Source organism: Globicephala melas, chromosome 9 (assembly GCF_963455315.2).
Source record: "Globicephala melas chromosome 9, mGloMel1.2, whole genome shotgun sequence".
Classification (NCBI taxonomy): domain Eukaryota; kingdom Metazoa; phylum Chordata; class Mammalia; order Artiodactyla; family Delphinidae; genus Globicephala; species Globicephala melas.
The window spans coordinates 91,707,674-91,729,354 of record NC_083322.1 but is presented as its reverse complement, the minus strand read 5'-3'; the positions used below and the strand labels follow the sequence as shown (position 1 = coordinate 91,729,354).

At 41.4% G+C, this 21,681-nt stretch overlaps 1 protein-coding gene across 1 annotated transcript in view; it reads right to left on the bottom strand.

The window, feature by feature from the left end:
- Positions 1-21,681, bottom strand: part of POU6F2 (POU class 6 homeobox 2) — a 450,196-nt gene that overhangs the window by 250,729 nt on the left and 177,786 nt on the right. The window contains exon 3 of the mRNA XM_030871170.2: positions 1,017-1,108. Coding sequence (XP_030727030.1) covers positions 1,017-1,108 — 92 coding nt within the window. The remainder of the gene's footprint in view (positions 1-1,016; positions 1,109-21,681) is intronic.

The window sequence follows — 21,681 nt, the reverse complement described above, 5'->3', positions numbered from 1 at the left end:
GACTTGGCGGGGGCTGGAACAAGAAAGTCAAGACCAACTCAAGCTCTAAACTTGGGTTTTCAAGCCTGCAACTGATGAGCCCTAAAGTGCTGAAAGTGATTAATTTCCTGGAATCACAATGACAACCAAAGAGAGAGAAAGGCTCAAGGATCAGCTTCTTTTTCTATAAAAGTGGGTGAACTCTGAGAACTTCACACTAAATGACAGAGGTTTAAAAAAAAAAAAAAAAAAAGCCCAGCCTTTTACAATTGTGTTGTACATCTCCATATAACCATACCAGGCTGCAAAAAACAAATACTGGACTTTAAAAAACAATGAATGTATTTCTTTATTAATGCAGGAGCTATATATGATGTACAGTATTGTCAAACCCAATAAGCTGAACTTGCATTAAAATTGCATTAACTTTTTTGTATTAAATCACATCTTGTATTTCAAAAACGGCTATAGTAAGGTTGAAATAACTTAATTTTCTTCACACTCCAGTCATTAAAGTTTTACTTTCCAGAAAACTGCATGATAACCAAAAGCACAATTATAGTGGGTTTTAAGAAGAAAAAATGTTTCCAAATTATTAAAACCAACATTTCCTTTAAAAAGAGAGAAGAGGGGGCTTCCCTGGTGGCGCAGTGGTTGAGAGTCCGCCTGCCGATGCGGGGGACACGGGTTCGTGCCCTGGTCCAGGAAGATCCCACATGCCGCGGAGCGGCTGGGCCCGTGAGCCATGGCCGCTGAGCCTGCGCGTCTGGAGCCTGTGCTCCGCAACGGGAGAGGCCACAGCAGTGAGAGGCCCGTGTACCGCAAAAAATAAATAAATAAATAAAAAGAGAGAAGAGTTCTGCTAACATTTTTTTTCTTGATGGTATTTAATAAATAATGTAGCCATATAGTTTCCCATACAAAAATTTATCACCGTCTTTGCTCTGTTGGAGTTAATTGGTTTTAACTCACTATTATTTATTTGGTTATTTATATGGTTAAACCATCCTACATGCAGCAGTTGAGAGATAACTGACCTGTGGCCCAACCGGGAACGGGAGGTGGGTCTGACTGGCCTGCTGTTGTTCAGGGGTGCCTGGGTCTGACAGCGCCGGGTTTCCTCTGGCTCCTGGAATTCAAAAGAGAAATGCACCCTTAATATAAGATCCAGAATGGGAACTGCCCATGACCCCATTTTCCTGTGATGTCACATAGCATTAAGGCACAGATGATATGCCAGAGTGCTTTACCAATAGCCCCAGTGCTCAAATCACTTGTCAACTGCATACATTATGCTAACGGACGTTCGGGATGGACCAAGTCATTCTAGGAGGGAGAAGGCTGTGACAGCAGAGAAAGTGACACCATCATCAGTCGCACTAATAGGCTTGCATTATACATCAGTTTGCAGAGGGTGTGCCAACATGGCCCCGGTGTGGGAAACTGCATCCTTTATGCATAGGCGGGCAACAGCTAATCTAATTTCCCAAAGCCAGAGAAAGCGCGATCTCAGACACGACCAAGCACATCTATATTATCCCTTCATATGGCTTCGTACCCTTAAGCCCTTTCTCCATACACACTTCAGGTACTGAATCTTATGGATGAGTTTTCCTAAAAACAAAGCCTTTTTCTTTTCTTTTGTTAAAAATTGAAGTATAGTTGATTTACTTTGTTATGTTAGTTTCAGGTGTACAGCACAATGATTCAGTTATACATACATATATATATATATATACACACACATTCTTTTTCAGATTTTTTTCCCTTATAGGTTATTACAAAATACTGAGTAGAGTTCCCTGTGCTCTACGGTAGGTCCTTGTTGGTGGCTCCTTATGTCCTAAAAAACACATGCATCTCCCTAAGCAAATTTCCTGGGTGCTAACTTACCCCCACACTACCCCCAGGGATCCCCCCTGTGGTGAGCATAGACAATAATGTACTTCCTTTGCTAGAATCCTGTTGGATGCTAAAGCGTGAAAAATGAAATTCCACCAAAACAGCAGACCTTTCAAACTTTCTTAAACATTATTGTTTCTCTGTGTGTGCTCATGTGCTTTGTTTCAGGACAAACCATAGAAGGTGATACAGTGGCAGTAACAATAAATATATAAATAAATAAGAAGCAAACAAAGCTAGCAGCCATCTTTGAGGGGTCTTAGTTGGTAGCTTTTGTTTTCTTGGTGATTGAAATCTAATTCCAAGCCATCCTGATGTTTGTCCTATGAATAGCAAGTGGAAGACAATTCAAACCTTGTTTACTGGCGTGCCATGGATGACCAAGAAAAAAAGATATGATTCTGTCACACTTATAAATTTTAAAGAAGGTATTATTAGCTCATTTAAAAAAAATTCTTCTATATATTCTCCAAAGGGACAGACTTATAAATAATGGAAATGTGGAGAAAAACACTTCAGCACATTAAGCTACAAATAAAATTGACTGCTACATATTATTCAATTGACTTCTATCTCCACAGCCGCGTGTCAATCATAACAGCATTTTATAATAGGATTAAGCAATAAATGTGCAAAGCCATTATGCAGAAATCTGAAAATCTGATTAATTTGTAATATTTTTTTGTGCCGAAAGTCAAGAATGGACATTGCTTGGGGAGTACTTACAAGCATTCTATTGAAATTTCTAAATTGATTTGGAACAAACTAATAAAAACACAGACTTGCTGACATTTTATAAAGTGAATTCTGTCAAAATACGTTTGGCATTTTAATGATCGCTGTCATTTAATAACAAGGGTAAGATGGCCCATCATAAGATGCCCACAATTTTCCCATAATATGCAGGAGACCTTTCTTTTAAATTTTTTATATTTGATTTATTTATCATGCTTGAGTAGCAGGGCATTTTAAACTGGGAGGTGCATTATGCAGTGTAAATCTCACAACTTCAGTTCTTACAGACCCAAGTCCTATTTTGCCTTAGAATTCTCAGAAGAGTTTTACTTTTATAGAGCTAACCAGGTCCCAAAGTGATCTTTTGGTCAGTTAACGTAAATTCTCAAATGGTTAAAAATCTGCTTTGGTTTAGTTTATGAAAATGTTTTAAAAAAATTGGTTTGTTCTTTATGCTTGCCAGACATGGATTTTTATGTCTGACTGTGAAAAACTTTGACAATGCATAGAGAAAGAAAAATCTTTTTACACAATTAAAAAACATATATCTTAATCAAAAAAATTTTTTATACTATGCCAGGCCCTTCTGTCTCATACTTCTTTCATGCATACCAGGCTCACTTTTTGATTCTGTTCCTAATGACACATCATGGTAATGTTTGGGATCTGTCCCATCCAGGCACTGTGTCAACAAGATTGTGTCTTTGTTACCTGTAACTTGACACAATTTACATTTGCTTACATTTTATTCTCTGTTGCTGGAGGCTCTCACCAGTGCACAGCAGCTTGTTTTGAGGCTGGTTATCCTCAAAAACCATGTTCAGTGCAGTCCAGGGCAATTCCACACAATTTCATGTGTAAAATGAAGTCTTTCACAGGCTCTAGAGGAGATTATGTATGCTCTCCTGCCTGGATCAAAAAGTAATGTTTCTTCTTAATGCACATCTCCATTTTCCCCAAACACATGTATCACACTTAACCTTGTAAGACCATAAACTAATCTGTCTGGGTCATAAGGCGGCTTCCAAATCAGGGGCCTTCTCAGAGCCAGAAGGGGGATCCAGTAATCAGAATGAATAAATGACATTGGCTAAGAGTTTCAGAGAGCTCTGAAGCAGCACTCAGCCGTAAGTTAGCAGAGAATTTGAGGTTAGGTACAGGCACAAATACGAAAATGTGAACTTAAGTGGGTTGGGCAGGTTCCTCCTGATCAGGGTCCTAGGAAATATGCTAGGAGATCAAGGAGATCAAGGAAGCCCAGAAAGCTCTCTGTGGCCTGTTCTGAATTTAAGAGTCTAGGCTTTTCAGGCAGCAACTGTGAGCTCCTGTGTTCACTGGTTTACTGCTTTATGCCCAGCTCTTAATGTAGGCATCATTCACGTTGATTGAATATTCACTCAATGGAAATAGAGGTTGGGCTTTTAATTGGGGGCTGGTATAATTCCTTTAAAATAGGTATGGGCATCCACTTCACTAGTTACTCTTATTTAGCATAAACTTTGGAAATTATCTCTAAATTATTAGCTTCTTAGCAAATCCGACTGTAATTCTGATCTTTTGGGTTTTTTTTAAATTTTTATTGGAGTATAGTTGATTTACTCCAATGTGTTAGTTTCAGGTGTACAGCAAAGTGAATCAGTTATACATATACATATATCCACTCTTTTTTAGATTCTTTTCCCATATAAGTCATTACAGAGTACTGAGTTGAGTTCCCTGTGCTATATAGTAGGTCCTTATTAGTTATCTATTCCAATTTAGATATTAAAAGCAGTTTGGTGTACAGGTTAAAAGCAAGCACTCTTAAATTTGAAACTTTCCTTGCATTGAGATTTAGCCCTGCCCCTTAACTAGTTGGGTGAACTTGGGCTGGTTTTCCAGTTTACTTATATATACACTAGCTTCCTCTTGTAAAAACCCGGGAAAATAACTATGTCATTCATAGGGTTGCTATGGTGAGGATTAAATGAGCACATATATTTGTAAATGTCTTGGAACAGTGCATGCTTGTCACAAAAGTGCTCTTTCTCTTGACTACCATTAGTTAAAAAGATTTAATTTATATTTAATACAATATTTAGCATTATTTGATTTGCCCATCATATTTACCTGCCCCAAGTAACTCAACACAAACGCCCATGCCGATGTGTGTTGTCCGTGTTTCCTCACACACCACCCTAACTGTGTGCTCTGTACCATCTGATAAATGTTTGGATCTGAACTAAATGGTCAGGTCTTTAAAGAGCCTCTGAAGTGAGATGTGCACGGATAATCCTTCCTTTAGTCCCTGGTAGCATGACCAGGTAATATGGCACAAAGATACTGGCAATTTGCTCCCAAGTTCTCACCCAGACCATAGCTTAGACCAGCAGCTCTTACCCAGGCCTATGAATCAGAATGGTCTGTGGCGCTTCCTGAACACACAGACGTTCACATCCCTCATGAGGCTACTTTCAGAGCATCCAGAGGGTGGCTCATGTGTACGTTTTATAAAACTCCACTGGTGATAGAAGACCATGGGGAGAAAACAGTGGCTTACATGCTGCTCAGGCAAGTATGAATCTCCTCTGCACTGAGGATGCCATGTACAATTAGTTTTACGACAGCAGATGGGTCATCAGCCAGCATTACTCCCTTGGCCCTCCAAGCTCCTCTACCTGGAGCATTCTTCCATCGTAATCCTGGTGGCCTTCTAGTTCAGCAATCTATGTCAGATGCATCTATTTTGTAATATTCACAGGTACTTCAAGGAGTAAAAACTGATTTTAAAAGGGATCGTAAGGACTTCCCTGGCGGCCCAGTGGTTAAGACTCTGAGCTTCCACTGCAGGGGGCTCGGGTTCAATTCCTTGTCGGGGAAGTTCCAAATGCTGCTCGATGCAGCCAAAAATAAATAAATAAAAGGGATCATTAAAAAATTTAAAATAGCTACATTACATTTATTTCTTTTCTCGCTTTATCAGTAGCAATTAATGAATGTTGTTGGCTGAAAAGCAAATGTATTAGTCTTCTATAACGTTTACAGTTTTGGATCTTCATTCAGTTTTTTTCCATTATCAAAATGTATTAATGGGTTTTAATATTTTTTTAATAAATTTATTTATTTGTTTATTTATTTTTGGCTGTGTTGGGTCTTCGTTGCTACGTGTGGGCTTTCTCTAGTTGTGGTGAGCAGGGGCTACTCTTCGTTGCGGTGCGTGGGCTTCAGGAGTTGTGGCACGTGGGCTCAGTAGTTGTGGCTCACGGGCTCTAGAGTGCAGGCTCAGTAGTTGTGGTGCATGGGCTTAGTTGCTCCACAGCATGTGGGATCTTCCCGGACCAGGGCTCAAACCCGTATCCCCTGCATTGGCAGGTGGATTCTTAACCACTGCGCCGCCAGGGAAGCCCTGGGCTTTAATTTTTGAGTGCTTAATTTAAAAGTAAATAATAAGATGACCAAGAAATTAAAATAAATAAAATAAAATAAAGTAGCTATATAATAGAAGTCACTTCTGTAAACACAGGGACCCCTGATAGAAGTCTGCTAAGGAAAGGATAAGTCATAAATGTTGGAGACACTGAAAGAGTGATTAGGAGTTCAGCTGGTACACTGCAATGAAACTTAATTTTAATTGCTAAAATGCCTGCTTGTCAGAGCATTGGTTCATTCGACACCATCTTTCCAGTGTTGATCTTGTATGCAAAATCTGCAAATCTGCTGGCGGCTCTCTCTGCTCTGGAGAGCCTGAACTATCTAGGTAGCCGGCGTGGGGGCAGTGATACCCTAGGCCCCTGCTCCTCTCTTTAGTAACTTCCTGATTGGGGGAGCCTCTGAAGTTGCACCCTGCCCCCCACCAAGTCAAGGTCAGAGTTCCTGAATGACCATCACTGCATTCCTCATAGTAAGTTAGTTTTCCTTTGCAAATTAAAACAATTTTCTTTTTGTATAAGAGTTTTGGATTAACTGAGGCAAACAAGACTCAGTACCTCTTAGCAACTCTAAGAGTGAAACAGATGTGCACTCCAGGATAGAGTTTTAAATGCGACCCCCTCCACCATTACCCCGTGCCCACACCTGTCTTTTTGGAGTTGACTCTTCCAAATAAGTCATTTTAAGAAACAAAGAGAACATTTTTAATCCTGAGAGGGCATACTCCTTTCTGGATCCTTACCCCATTGCCTTTGCAAAGAGGATATAAGGGCTGGGGCAGATTGAGGAGAAAACAGACTTGCACATATGAATGGCTCATCGGAATACACCAGTTCCACTTTCAGTTGGCCATCCTCCAATATTCAGTGCATGAGATTCCCTCATTAACGACCAATGCATTTTTAACAAATGGATTCTTCAGAGGGAGAGTTTGGGTTTCTGTCCACTATGCATTAGCACAAACGATCACAAGAAGGTCACAGGGATCCCTCAGCTTTTTCTGGTATCTATACCTTTCCTACCCACTGTTTGCTGTTTTCACTGGGGAGTGAGGTGAGGCAGAGGTTGCTTATTATAAGATGGACAGTTGAATGCATTATTATTTCATGTTGGGCATGTGAACCCAGCTAAGTGGGGCAGAAGACCCCTCTAAATTAAACTTCCCTTTCTTTCAATTTCTTCAAGATTACTAAATGCCAAGGAGGGGGTGGAGGTGTCCATAAAAATCTTTTCAAAGTCATTGCCACTGTCTGCCATTTTTTATTGCCCGTTGAGATTTCTTTATGATACTGGCCACACATGTATTTACGTCCAGAACACTATACAGACCCCTGGTGGAATTGGAGACTCTAAAGAGATAAGCCACACTTGAAAATTAAACATTCATTAATTAACTTAGGGTTTGTGCATTTTTGCAAGTTCTGTTGTCAAGTACTTGTAACCTCACCCATTGAGGCCTGTAGAACAGTAAGTGTCTGATGACATTAATGGGAAGAATGGATTCCTTTATTCTTCTAGCAGGTGACTTATCTGGCCTTTGATGGAGGGAAATCCAGTTATCTTTGAGTGAGGGATCTAGGTCCTCAGTGGTTTTATTTTATTTTTTCTTCGGTGGTTTTAAATGCTGATCTTTATTTAAAGGCTGTACATAAGCATTAAAAGTCAAAGGGAGATTCGAGATATCTAGATAAAGCAGAACAAGAAACCCCCAAAATCCTTTATTTGGACTTGATTATCTGAAGGTGTTTTTGTAATATCTACCAAAATTATTCAGCATTTGCTTCAGCCCTCCATGTAGACTTAGTCTATGTGTGCTCTGGAAACCTTTAAAGACGTTTTTTTCTCTCAATATTTCCTATATCTCCCTTCAGTCTTCCTCCAGCAATTTTTTATCATTTGTTTTCACATCCATCTCATAAAAGCAGAGCTGAACTCCTGTGATATCCAGGCCAATAAAGTTCTCAATTTCTGTAAATGCTTCCTCTCAGAAAAGAGATGAAAAAAGAGACAGTCATCAAATATACTTAAGCAAAATTCCACGACACACTGTTGGCATGCGGAGAGCTTTGGGGTCCGCATCAATGCTTGAGCACTGCTGTGTCTACAAGAGTATAAATTCTTTCAGGGCAAAGATTCTTTCTCACTCACCTTTGTATCTCCTGCAGGTCAGCTCTGGGCCTTGGCGTGTGTGTATGTATGCATATATGTGTGTACGTATATATTATGTATGTACGTTGTTGTTTAGGTAAGTTGTTCTTATAATGTTGGAGATGTGTATCAGAGTGTGCTGAAACAATTTAGAAACAGATTTTAAACCACCTGAAAATGATTTGTCTCATTTTTAAAATGCCCTTCTTGATCTAAGAAGCTTTGCTAATATCAACACACTTCTCCCAGGAAATGGACACTTCCTCTGACAAGGTCATTGCTAGGGGCCACGTTCAACACTGCACTGCATCCAGGGATGAAGTCCTTGCTGTCAGCCTACTGATAGGACCCTGCTACGGGCCCCCTGGACACAAAGGTCGTGTAGACCCTGTGTTTTTATGCCCATGCAGGGAGCTTGATGCTACGCTTCATCTATGCTCAAATTTACATGAGGGCTGGCTACATAATTTATGGGGCTCAGTGCCAAATGCAAGTGCAAGTCCCTAACGTGGGGCTGGGAAGTCAATATCCCCCTTCCCCAGGGCTGCTGCCTTAATCCACGGCAGATGGGTGGACTCGAGGGATTGCAGCCTCCTTGCTGGGCTGCGCTGGACACCTGGTTGGGATGAGTTGCATGCTGATCCTATGACTCTCTCTGCACCTGAGTCTAGAACACTGAGAAGGGCAGAAGGGAGAAGGTGACAGCTGCACTCCAGCTTCTGGGGGTCCTGGGGCACCCAGGGCAGAGAGCAGGTGGCTGAGAATTGCCCTGTCCTGAGAGGTAGGGAGGTAGTGGCTGGACCGCCAGAGGCTCCAAGCCTCCCTGCCTCTGACCCCACGCTCTTGTCGTCCCATTGGACTTGACCCACAAAACACAATTTCAAATATAAATTATTAAGAATCTCAAGATGGTGACCTCAGAGCCTTAAATTCCAAACATGGGACCCTGCTGGGTGGCGAGCCCTGTGTGCCTGCAGTGGTTGATGGCCCATGAAGCAGGCCCTGCGCAAGGGACCTTCTCATCAAGGGTCCTCAAGTTTTAAAAACTGCACGTAAACCTACAACTCTTTGAGAGCCATCTTCCAAATCAGTGTAAATTCTGATAAGAGTGTTTATGTCTATAGATGAATTTAGACATGGCTTGTTTTCCCCAACAAGAAACCAAACTTACAAATCATCATGTTATTATTCAGTGACCACATTTGCTGGAAAAGTAAGATAAAATTTTGTTTTGTTTTCTATCCATTCTCAGTTACCTGTCCCTAAAATGGGGAGACAAGGCATGAATTCCTTAAAAGAAAAATCATAGAAAAGATGTCTTTTCTTTCAGTTGTAGACCTAATTTACTAACAATGTTACACTTTCACTAACAATAAACACAGATTTTTTTCCCTCCTGACCAGCTGCCAAGTTTGACAACAAGGGGATGAGATCAAGACACTCTCAGGTGGAATAACGGACCTAGTTTTAAGGTCCTCTCAATTTACCTACCCATGGTAAAACATGCAAGAATTACTGAGAACTGACTTTAAATATGCTTGAAAAATGGTCAAAGCTGATAACTAATCTGCTTTAAAATTGTGTGTGTGTGTGTGTGTGTGTGTGTGTGTGTGTGCGCGCGTGTGTGTGTTGGGGTAGGAGGATGAGGCGGAAGGGAGGGGAACTAGTCCATTTTTTCTTACCTTCGTTATAGTAACAGGGGTGACAAGCTGTAGGGTAGAGGTCTCTGTGATTCTTTTTGCAATAGCCCAGCCTCCAGCCTCTTATAGCAACACTTGAGTTTGTATCTAATATCTGCAAGGCTCTCTTTGAGGCCCCCCAGACCTACAGAGCTGCACCATCAAAAGTCTCATTATGAGTTTTTAAACTGTTTTCAGTTTATTGAGGTTCTTAGCTGAGCAGCCCCCAATGCAGGCAAACCCCAGAGACTCTGTGGGTCCAGTTCCAGACCACCACAACAAAGCAAATAAAGTGAGTCACAAAAATTTTTTGGTTTCCCAGTACTTATAAAGGTTATGTTTACACCATACTGTAGTCTATTAAGTGTGCAATAGCATTACGTCTAAAAAAGTGTACACACCGTAATTTAAAAATACTTCTAAAAAATGCTAACCATCATCTGATAACACAGGGTAGCCACAAACCTTCAATTGTAAAAGAAAAAAAAATGCAGTAACTGTGAATCATGTTAAAGTGAAGCACAATAAAGCAAGGTGAGCCTGCAGATACCTGGACCCCAAGTCTGAGAAGGAGGTGAGGGTGAAATAGAGAGCGCTGCATCGCGGTTACATGAGCTCAAATTCCTGGCTTAGACTGAAGTCAGCTGGAAACCACAGTGATGTATGTTTCCCCTCTTCTCCAAGACCTACATGCCTTCAAAAGGTCTGAACTCTGCACAACCTTTCAGCAGCAAGGAGGCTGCTGATTTGACGTTCAGAATATGATTTAACCGTGAGCCACAATGGAAGAAATCATTATTTCAATTGGAAATGATGGCCTCTGGGTACAGTCGCTTCTGATAACATACGCGGTACAAGATCTCGGAGACCCTCAATGCAGAAAGCGTGTGGCCCTCGATCCGCGGTGACTGCGAAGAGCAGGTGATTAGATCATCACAGACTGTTAACTTTCCCAGACTTTGAGACTTCACACGGCAGTCCAGTTAAAGAAGACCGTTAATGATCATGCGAATAGAAAGATCTCGGCATTTCATTTTGCCAAGTAAAAACATTTTTTTAAACTGCCATGCTCTCTCACGATCCTACAACAAAGGTATTTTAAAGCCTTTCTCCCATACCAAAGAATGTGTTCTCTGTTTAAAGGAAAATCCTTTAAATTGAAGCAATTCAGACTAATGAAAAACTCATTGCATCGGACTTTTTTTTTCTCCTTCTCCCTTTGCCCAGTGTCTGCTTTTTTTTTTTCTCCTTCTCCCTTTGCCCAGTGTCTGCAGAGGGACACTGGTTTGTCACAGAGCATTCAGGAGCTTCTGGTCAACCTGGTAGGATTTGAGGAATCACAGCAGCCCTCTCCTTTCACTCCTCCAGGCATAAGAAATATCTGACCAAACACTCCTAAAATGTTTCTTCTTTTGAATAAATAATTCCTATTTTGCCTATCCTTTTGTAGAGACATCAGTATAATTTTCTTTATATATAAAGTTCTATGTGCCAAGTAATACATTAATTACTTTGCATATATTATCAACCCTTACAAAAACCCTGTAAGGTGTTTATGATTATTATGTCCATTTATACAGGATACTAAGCTTTATTACTCACATACCTAGTTAGTGACAGAGATGACTATATCCCAGGCTATCCGATTGATGGAAGGCCCACATCTGCATCAGCTAGACTGCTCCACTGCTCAAATATTTTATAAGCATTCACCAAATGCTTACTATGGGCCAGACACTTTGTTTAGTATTTTGTCTACATTTTCTCATTAAATCTCCAAAGAAGCCCTGTGTTATCAGGATTATCATTCTCCTTTTACAGCTGTGGAAAGTGATGTTTAAACGGCTTAAACAACTCACCGACAGTCACACAGTTAATGAACAACAGCACTGGGATTTGAACCAAATTCCATCCAACTCCAACACTTACACGACCCTAGGTATCAAATGAAATGTTCCAGGGAGACAGAACACAATAAATCCCACACCATGACAGAAATTGTATTTTGGGGATATTTTCTTCTGTACCCAGTGAACCCTGGCTCCAGAGACCTCTAGTTTTCAGGTCTGGGAGGTGGGTGATGGAAAAAGGAAAATGGAACATGATGGGAGGAGACAGGCTTCTCCTGTGCCCCACTTTTTCCCCAGCCATATCCTGACCAGTTCCTAAGAAGTAAGCACTCCGGTCTCCTTTAAAATAATGTTCGTAATGAGCAGAATGACAGCCGGATTTAGTTTAGGGTCTCCATGTGATCTCTGGACCAGCAGCATAAGCACCACTTGGGACCCTGCTAGGAAGGCAGACCTGCGGGTCTCAGCCCACCTGGGTCTCAGACCCACCGAATCAAAATCTGCATTGAAAGAAAATCCCCAGGTGATTCATACTCACAGTAAAGTGTGAAAAGCACTGGTTTTGAGTTTACAACTCTTTTCCTCCCTCCCTCCCTCCCTTCCTTCCTTTCCTCCCTTGGGTGGCATTTAAAGTGTACATGCACCTAAAACGCCCAATTTTTAGCAGACATTGGCAGTGGACTGTTACATCCTTTCTCACAAAAGTCAGGCGGGGGCAGGTGAGAATGTAGGAAAAGCAAACGTTCAAGAGGCACACTCTCAATCACAGTAATAACCCTGGAGCATGTCTCACCCCGTGCAACCCGGTGGGAGGACTCCCAGTGAAGAGGTTCACAGTGGGAAGTGCTGTTCCTACATTCTTAAAGGGAAGCATATTTATCCTTTTTAAAACACAGCAAAACTGATGCCAGATGTAGCCCAATACCCTTGCTCTGTGATTTATGATGATTTTCCTGACACTTTCTCCTTCCATACCCATATCTCTGCTTTTCCATGGTGAGGGCCCATGAAGATAAGAGTCTGGCCTCTCTATTTCAGTTATTTACCCTGAGAGTGCCACATTCTTTGCAAAAGTAGCCAGAGTGCCACTTTAAAAAGGGGGGATAAAAATTTTAAACCCCTTAAAGTTGAAATAAAATTGCATTTCTACACAGATACTCTGAAAGGGTAGAATTTGCAATCACTCTTGCATGCAACTAAAGATTGGTGAAAGTGGGGTCACTTAGAACTCGGCAAAGGACAGGAAGGAAATACCCCCAGAGGAATTACATTGCATGAAACTGTACCATCACACCTAGTGAGCAAGCCGTTACAGTAATGAAGCTTCTATGACAGCATGACAGCACAAGATTGTGCAGGAAGAAAAGGATGTCACAAACTCACTGTGTACAAAATGCCAAGTGCTGCAAAACCTTCTTTGGAGATGGGGTAATGAAACGCTGCATCTGTAATAAGATTAAGTAGATCTAGAATATAAAAACTCAGACTAATGACCCATCAATAGATTGCTGGTTAGATTTCCGCACCCCCCACCCCCACCGAGAATTGGTTATAAAAAACCAACCAGCCAAACTAGTCCAATTCATGTGTCTCTGACCATTTTTCTCTCACTTAGCCTATTTATTTCTTAGCATTACTGTAATTGAAAAAGTATCTATTGCTAAAAGATGCTATTAACTTGAGTGCATTCATAGAGTGTTCTATCACTAATAGACTTAGGTCATATTCTTTTATCCGTTTAGCAAAGCATTATTTTGTTGTCCTCTTGTTCAGAAGATTTTGTTCCGCTTAAAGTCAAATAGAACAAAAGCTTCACAGAACTTGTTCAGATTGTTTTTTTATCATTATTTTAACTCCATTATATGATAGGATCAAATGCATAGCAATTTCCATTTGTTATATTAACTTATTTTTGGATCTGTGTCAGAGCTCATTATAAAAATTATGCCTACGAAACATGACTTGGACTCAGATTATAACGGTAAGGTTCTAAGTCCAAATACTTTAAAAATCTACTTCTTGAGTTTACATTTGGCTTTAGAACGGTAGCGTCCGCATTGAAGTAGAAAACAGAGCCAACCGCTAACTCAATAGTGAAAAGGTGACATAGTGGAAGTAGCGCTGTCCAGTCAGTTAAAAATATATACCAAATCTAGGATGCTACAGATGTAAAATTCACGAATATTTTATGTTGCACTAAGAAAGAAAACAAGTTGCTAATTAAACCATGACATGACACTGATTATGACACATCCCAATTTTTATCCTAAAATTTTCCCTTTAAGATGTCACATTAAATTATGAGGAGGAAAGCTGTGTATCTCAGAATGAATAAAATAATTTAGTACTCATTGGCCTTTATATATCTATAAATTATGGCACAGAGAACAAGCAATAGCATAAACTGGAAATTTTACATTTAATCTCTAAATATCCTCAAGATTGGGTGGGTCAGACTTTTATGACTGGAATATGATAAAATGCCTTATTTAGAAGAAATAGGTTCAATCAAGAAGGGATCGGGGAGGGCTTCCCTGGTGGCGCAGTGGTTGGGAGTCCGCCTGCCGATGCAGGGGACATGGGTTCGTGCCCCGGTCCGGGAAGATCCCACATGCTGCGGAGCGGCTGGGCCTGTGAGCCATGGCCGCTGAGCCTGCGCGTCTGGAGCCTGTGCTCCGCAACGGGAGAGGCCACAACAGTGAGAGGCCCATGTACCGCAAAAAAAAAAAAAAATGGGGATCGGGGAAAGAAACTAACAGTTGTAGAGCATCAGTCTGGCAACAGACTAGAATATTCTACGTATGTCACCTGATTTCATCTTCGTACCAGCCCCATGATATTAGAACTCAGGTCAGAAAATTTAAGTAACAGACATACATCCACAGCTGATTTTTTTTAAAGGAGGAGGAGGAAGAGGAGCTGGGATTCAAACCCTCATGTGGTCAAGTTTTGGGGTCCAAGCTGCACTGTTAGCAAATCTATGGACTGTCTGCAAATCTAAGAATGTGTAGAATGAGGAGTGTTTAGATATATCTACACGCTTCAGCCAAGGACCACCATGTAGTCGAACTTGATTTATAGACTCACTGACAGGAGGGAGAATGTACACCCTGGGGAACCATGGGGCATCACAGTAAGAAGAGATGACATAGATTTGGGCTTGTGTTGAGTGACTCTGAAGAGGGTTTGAAGAAGTGGGGCTTTGCTCTGCATTGGACTCTATCTGGAAGTCAGAGCTACGTTATGATTGAATATTCTAATAGTTCTTGTGTGAGAAGATAGGAAAGAGAGTGGGGTTAAAGTCATAATTGGGAAAAGAGCAATATTCACTCATATTAGCCAGGATGGGTGAATAGTTGGTCATTTTGTGGTCTGGACAATGTTCTCGTTTTGTCTGTCTTCAGACGGGCTATGGGGTGATCTTGGTTTTGTCCTGATCCATCCTGGTCAGATTGGCCTTGTCTGATTTGTCTGTGAAACTGGGTTCAGGAAGACGACACCAAGGCCTCCGGTGTGTGCCAGGCTGTAATATTCCAACAATACAGCCTAGAGTCAGAATGACTTGCGTTTTCATCTTTGCTTCACCTGTGCTATCTGTGTGACTCTAGATAAGTTACTCGACCTCTCTGATCTCAAGTGTCCTCAGCTGCAAAATGGAGATAGTCATGGCACCTGTATTATACTTGTGATAGGGAAACAGATTATCGAATGAAAAGAGCCCAGCATTGTGGCCGGCACAAAATAAATGCTCAACAAAGTTGGTTGTCACTATGAGTTATTACCGCTGCATTATTATAAATGACATTGACATATGATTAACCAATCACAAGTGATCTTGATAAAGAAGGAGAGAGGAAAGCATGTGACCACAGAGGACGCCCTTTAGAGGAGCCTGTAAAATCCAACATATGCACCAATATCCACGAATGAATTCAGGTACAGGAAAAAAAAAATGCAGGAAGACTGGACAAGGAGGATGACGACTGAATCAAAATTGCCACATCTAAAAACTCTGAGTTCTTGCCCAGTGTTTCTAAACCGCACATTTCCCATAAGTCCAAAAAAACTCAGCATCTCCCCTCTCAAAAGCTCAGGTTCCTCCTAACTTGCTCCAAAAGCAAATCTCTTTGCCTGGTCCCTCTGCTTCACCCCCAGGGACAGCCAGACACCATGTCCCACATCTTGCACTCCAGCTTTGCTGACCGCTTCCCCTTCTCTGCTTCAGCTGCCCTCATTGTCACTCAGACCATGGACACAGTCGCCATACCTCCCATCTGTCCTGTCTCTCATCCATCCTACACACTGATGGCAGTGAGACCTGTAAATACTGGAGACCTCCCCCCCAATCTTTGGCTTCTACCTCTCTGAGAGAAAGCTGGGTCTGCAGATGGGGGTGGTAAGGGCTTGGGGTGGAGTAGGTGGGCAAGGTGACACCTCCATCAGGAGACCTGTCAGTGTCTGGCTGGCCCCAGGGAGAGAAGGGAGCTGCAGAGCCTTTTGGGGAGGGGCACAGACTCTGCAGCTGGATTGCCCGTTGTCTCCACCACACACCAGAGGTGGGACCTCAAGCAAGTGGCTTAATCTTTCTCTGCTCAGTTTCATCATCTGTAAAATTGAAATAAAAATGGTACTTCCCTCATAAAGTGAGGATTAAGTACATTAATCCATATAATTAAAGTTTCTGGCACATAGTAAACACTCAATGAAGGTGAGCTTTCTTTTTTTTTTTTTTTAATTTTTTGTGGTACGCCGGCCTCTCACTGTTGTGGCCTCTTCCGTTGCGGAGCACAGGCTCCGGACGCACAGGCTCAGCGGCCATGGCTCACGGGCGCAGCCGCTCCGCGGCATGTGGGATCTTCCCAGACCGGGGCACGAACCCGTGTCCCCTGCATCAGCAGGCGGACTCTCAACCACTGTGCCACCAGGGAAGCCCGAGCTTTCTTATTACTATTATATTTCAAGGGAGACAGAGCCTTATGCTGGGGTCCGCACTGCTAAGTGTGTTGCCCAGCGGGGCTGTAGTCCACAGAGCGGGCAGTGCTCCAGGCAGCAGGCCTGGAACAGTGGCCACAGCTGTTTGATCTGACAAAGATGCTGAACTTTAGCCTCAAACATCGTCAGTGCCTCGAGGGCAGGGTAGAGCCCGCAGGTGTGTTGGGAGAGGAACACAGAGACAGGATGGCGCAGGACCCAACAGCAACCTCCCCTCGAGGTTGGCGAAGGCTCTGTGGGCAGGGGGATGACAGGCACTGCTCACAGCTCAAACCTAGGGGAGAGAGAGCTCAGGACGGAGCACATGCAGTCAAGTGTGAGCTAGGGTAGAGAAGAATGAAAGAAATTATACTTCCCAAGCAGAAGGTATGGTTTTCAGGGCAATGTCTGGCAGTCATGGCTTTGGCCAAAATGATGCAATTGATCCCTTAGAATCTATACATGGGCTGGGTCGCACCTGAATGTGAATCCAAAAAAGAACTTAGCTCCTAAGTGGATCCTAAGCACAGATGTATATATAGGTGGACTCTTAAAATAAGGACCAGATGGACAACAGCAAAAAAGGAGGTGGTGACAGCCCTTATGGGTGAGTGAACAGCAAACGACTGCTCAGAGCCCAGCCTGGATTCTGTTTGTATTTTCTATTTTATTTTATTTCGTTTCATTATTTTATTTTACTATTTTATTCTGTTTTATTTCATTTTATATTATTTTACTTTATTGTGGTAAGAACACTTAACATGAGATCTACCCTCAACAAAATTTTAAGTACACAATAAGTTATTGTTGACTACAGGCACAATGTAGCACCTATAGAACTTATTAATCTTGAATAACTGAAACGTTTTACCCACTGAGGAGAAAATCCCCTCCCCCATCCCCAACTCCTGGCAACCACCATCGACTCTGTTTCTATGAGTCTGACCATTTTAGATACTTCGTGTAAGTGGAATCATGAAGTGTTTGTCCTTCTGTGTCTGGCTTATATTACTTAGCATAATGTCCTCCAGGTCCATCTATGTCGCATATGGCAGGATTTCTTTCTTTTTAGATAGTATTCCATTGTATGTACACACCATATCTTCTTTATGCATTCATCCCTGGATGGACATTTAGGTTGTTTCCATATCTTGGCTATTGTGGACAATGAGATATCATCTCACACCTGTTAGGATATGTATGTCTGAGTCACTCTGCTGTGCACCTGAAACTATCACAACATTGTTAATCCGATATACTCCAATTTATAAAATAAAAAGTAATAAAAAAAAAAGACAACACATGTTGGCAAAGATGTAGAGAAAATGGAACCCTCGTCCACTGTTGATGGGAATGTAAAATGCTGCAACTGCTATGGAAAACATTATGGAGGTTCCTCAAATTAAAAATAGAACTACCATACGATCCAGCAACCTCACTTCAGGGTATGTACCCCAAGGAAGCAAAATCAGGATCTCAAAGAGAATCTACACTCCCATGTTCACTGCAGCATTATTCACAGTAGCCAAATATGTTTGTATTTTCTTGCAGCTGCCCTTTATCTGCACTTTCTTCCAGGAGAAATCAGGTCCTTGCTCTGTAGGGGAGTTATTCTTGCGGGATTCTGAGTCCTAAAATCAGAGTCTGAGTTCCAAATCCAATAGCAAATGTGAGCTCTAGCCACCTCATCTGAAAATTGGGATCCTAACCCTAGTCTCTGATCGACCACTCTTCACGATATTATTAACTTCTTGCTAGGTGGCAGGTATTTTACAAGATGCTAGGGACACATAAAAATAGTGCTATGTCATCCTACTTCTCCTCGTTACTTAATTAATTCACTCATTCCCAACAAATATTTACTGAATAATGACCAGATACAGTTCCTGGGCCTTTGGGGCTTATAGCCTAGCAGGGAGGCTATGCATTAAACTAATAGTTAAACAAAGAGTTGTTTCAGGAGACCCCCTGAACAAGGCTGCAGGGACCCCTGGAGGACCAGGGGCAGCCCCAGGATGTCCATCTCCATTTCCACCAGTTGCCCCATCAGGAGAAGATGTTTGGGAGTAATTGACCCTACTCTTATAAAACTTCCTTTGAGACATACCCTTCATGTTTAAAAAACAAAATCTGTAATTGCATCTTAACGGCTTGTACCGTATGAACAGGAGTTTAAAGACCTGGAGCCCTTCACGCAACGGTCTCCACTGACAGCTTTTCTGCGCTGGCAGGAAGGAGGAGACTTGAGCAGCTCTATCTGGATCTGATTACCCCAGGACTATTCACTGTATATTTTAGCTGGACTGAGACTCTTGTCCTTATTTCCCTCTTGTTCCTGGCCCCCCCTCCTTTCTTCTCCCCCAGCCAATTGCAATGCTGTTCTAATGACTGCACGGATATTAGATATGCGTAGCCATCACCACTTCCTTAGGTAACAATGGATAAACATCAGCTTGAGAAATCCCAGGTCTATATTATTTATGAAGCTGCAATTCTCCTGTAAATAACCCAGTTGTTAAAATGATATGTATCTATGTAATTGAGTCTTCTGTATACAAATAAATAAGACTTTATTGCAATGTCAGAAGTTAACAGACCAGTCAATAAAATCAATAACTCACTTTTTCTTGCTTATATATCTAACTTTTCTCCACCTTTCCTATGTCCTCTGTTTGTTCTGGTTACATATTACTGCTCACATGAAAGCACAGCTCTTGTGCTTCTGTTTCTTAAATTGTAGGCAAAAGGGGAGATGGCAAACAATGGGGAAAAGAAAACCATGAAACCTTCCACCCAGGTGGTGTTTCACATTTCACGTGTATTTTTTTAAGGAAATTAAAGAGGAGAGAAAAATGTCTTGTTTTATAAGTCAGGGTGCAGATATTTTTAACCTGAGTGCCCCACCAAAGGCATGAACAAATCAGGTCACAACCAGAGGTGTGGTAAGCATCTCCAGGCCAGCACTGCCTTGGTTCCCTAACCGCTGTCAAAACAGCCCTGCTGGATTAGAGCTGCACCCCTTCACCACCATGGCTGAGATGGTGTCGGCATTTCCCTTGTAAATCCCCAGTGTTGAGAAGTGGGTAATTCAGCTGGAAAATTTTTCTCTGCATAATCCGTAGCATATACTACCTCTGAAGTGGGGAAGAGGTTTATTTGGAATTGGTAGGTATTTTTGAAAGCAATTTGCTTAATTGATTTGGCCGAGCTTACTAAAAGAGCTTAAAAGAACAGTTTGATATTTTTTGGTGCCTATTTTAAAAATCCAATTAAACAAATTGGCATTGATCCAAATTTTCCACACCTGAGGGGGGAAAGATAACCGAAATTGAGAAAAAGAAAAATTAATAGATTGAGTGCCTCTAATCTTCATGATGGTTCTACTGCTGTGCAAATAAGTCCATTATTTAATGGTCCATCCACATGGACCAGTTTGTCCTCTCCCATGGACTAGATAGATGAAACTGTCCCTCTCTATTTTCTGTCAGAGCAGAACTGGGACTCTTGGGAAAGGAGGCCCCTGGCATTTATGAGAATTGCCAGGGAATCCTGGACTTTCCATCAGGTAGGTGGAATGCTGGATTCTTAGTGGTTTGATGTTGAGAATATGGTAATGTTCATACTTTGGTTTGGAACACAAAATAATAATTCAGATTTGTATAGCATCTTTTGTATAATAATAATAAGGAATTGAATTAGGAGTTCGGGATTAAAACATACACACTATTATATATAAAATAGTAACCAACAAGGACCTATAGCACAGGGAACTATACTCAATATTTTGCAATAAACTATAAGGGCAAAGAATCTAAAAAATATATATATATATATACGTATAACTGAATCACTTTGCTGTACACCTGAAACTAGCACAACATTGTAAATCAACTACTCTTCAATAAAAATAAGTTTTAAAAAAGGAATTATATTCATCATTGTGGATCATGAATAGTAATGGCAACTTTTAAATTCACTCTTCAGCAAATGGAAGCTGTAGGAGAAGGTGGTCTACAAGAACTCTTGGCATCACCAGGGCTAAGAAAATGTGAAAATTATTGGTCTAGAGGATACTGTCAATTACTGCTAACCCAGGTTACAGAACCCATGATTCTCCTCATTGTATTTTTCCTGTAGTAAAAACTTGCGGTTTGGATACAGTATATTTAAAGTGCCTCTGGGACTTCAGTGGAGATGCTGGTACTGCCAGATGCTCAGGGAAGAGGGGGCAGGTGGAGACACAGACTCAGGAACAATCAACAAACAGGTGGTATTTAAAACCATAAAGTGGATGAACTCCCAGGAAAAGTGCATTGGAAGAGCAATGACTTAAAGACAGAATTCTGGGCAGCAGCAACGGTTCACAATTACAGCAGAAAAGAGGGGGCCAGGAATTAACTAAGGAGAAAACACTCAATGAGTGAGTTAAGAACTCAGAGTTCAAAACTGTCTAGTGGCCAAGGAAGGAGAGATTTTGTAGGAGGATAGTACAATTGGTCACCCCAAATGCTTTAGAGGGGTGTGTGTTGGTGGTATAGTGGTGAGCATAGCTGTCTTCCAAACGCTTTAGAAGGACTGAGTAAGAGAATAAGAGAAAGACAGCCATTAGACTTGTTAATATGTTAACATATACCAGCTAATTAAAATATTACTGGAGGAAGAAATGTTAGTATGAGCAGTTTCATTGGAATAATGGAGACTGAGGCTGCATTTCAGTGAATGGAGGAATACATAGCAAGTGACGTACCGTATACTATGTGTTTAAACGTGCAGGACAGGTTAGATCAGTGATTTTCAAACTGTGGGTTGTAGTCCATTAGTGGGATGTGAAATGTTTAGTGAGTTGCAACCAGCGTTAAAAAAATATAGAGTGTAATAGAAGAGAATAGAATAAGACTGCAATAGAGTGCTTGGCACACATTAAGGGCAAATATTATTTCAAGAAATTTTAGTTTCAGTTGCATATCATATTTCTGTGTATTCTGAGTCCCACTATGCAACAGGTTTTG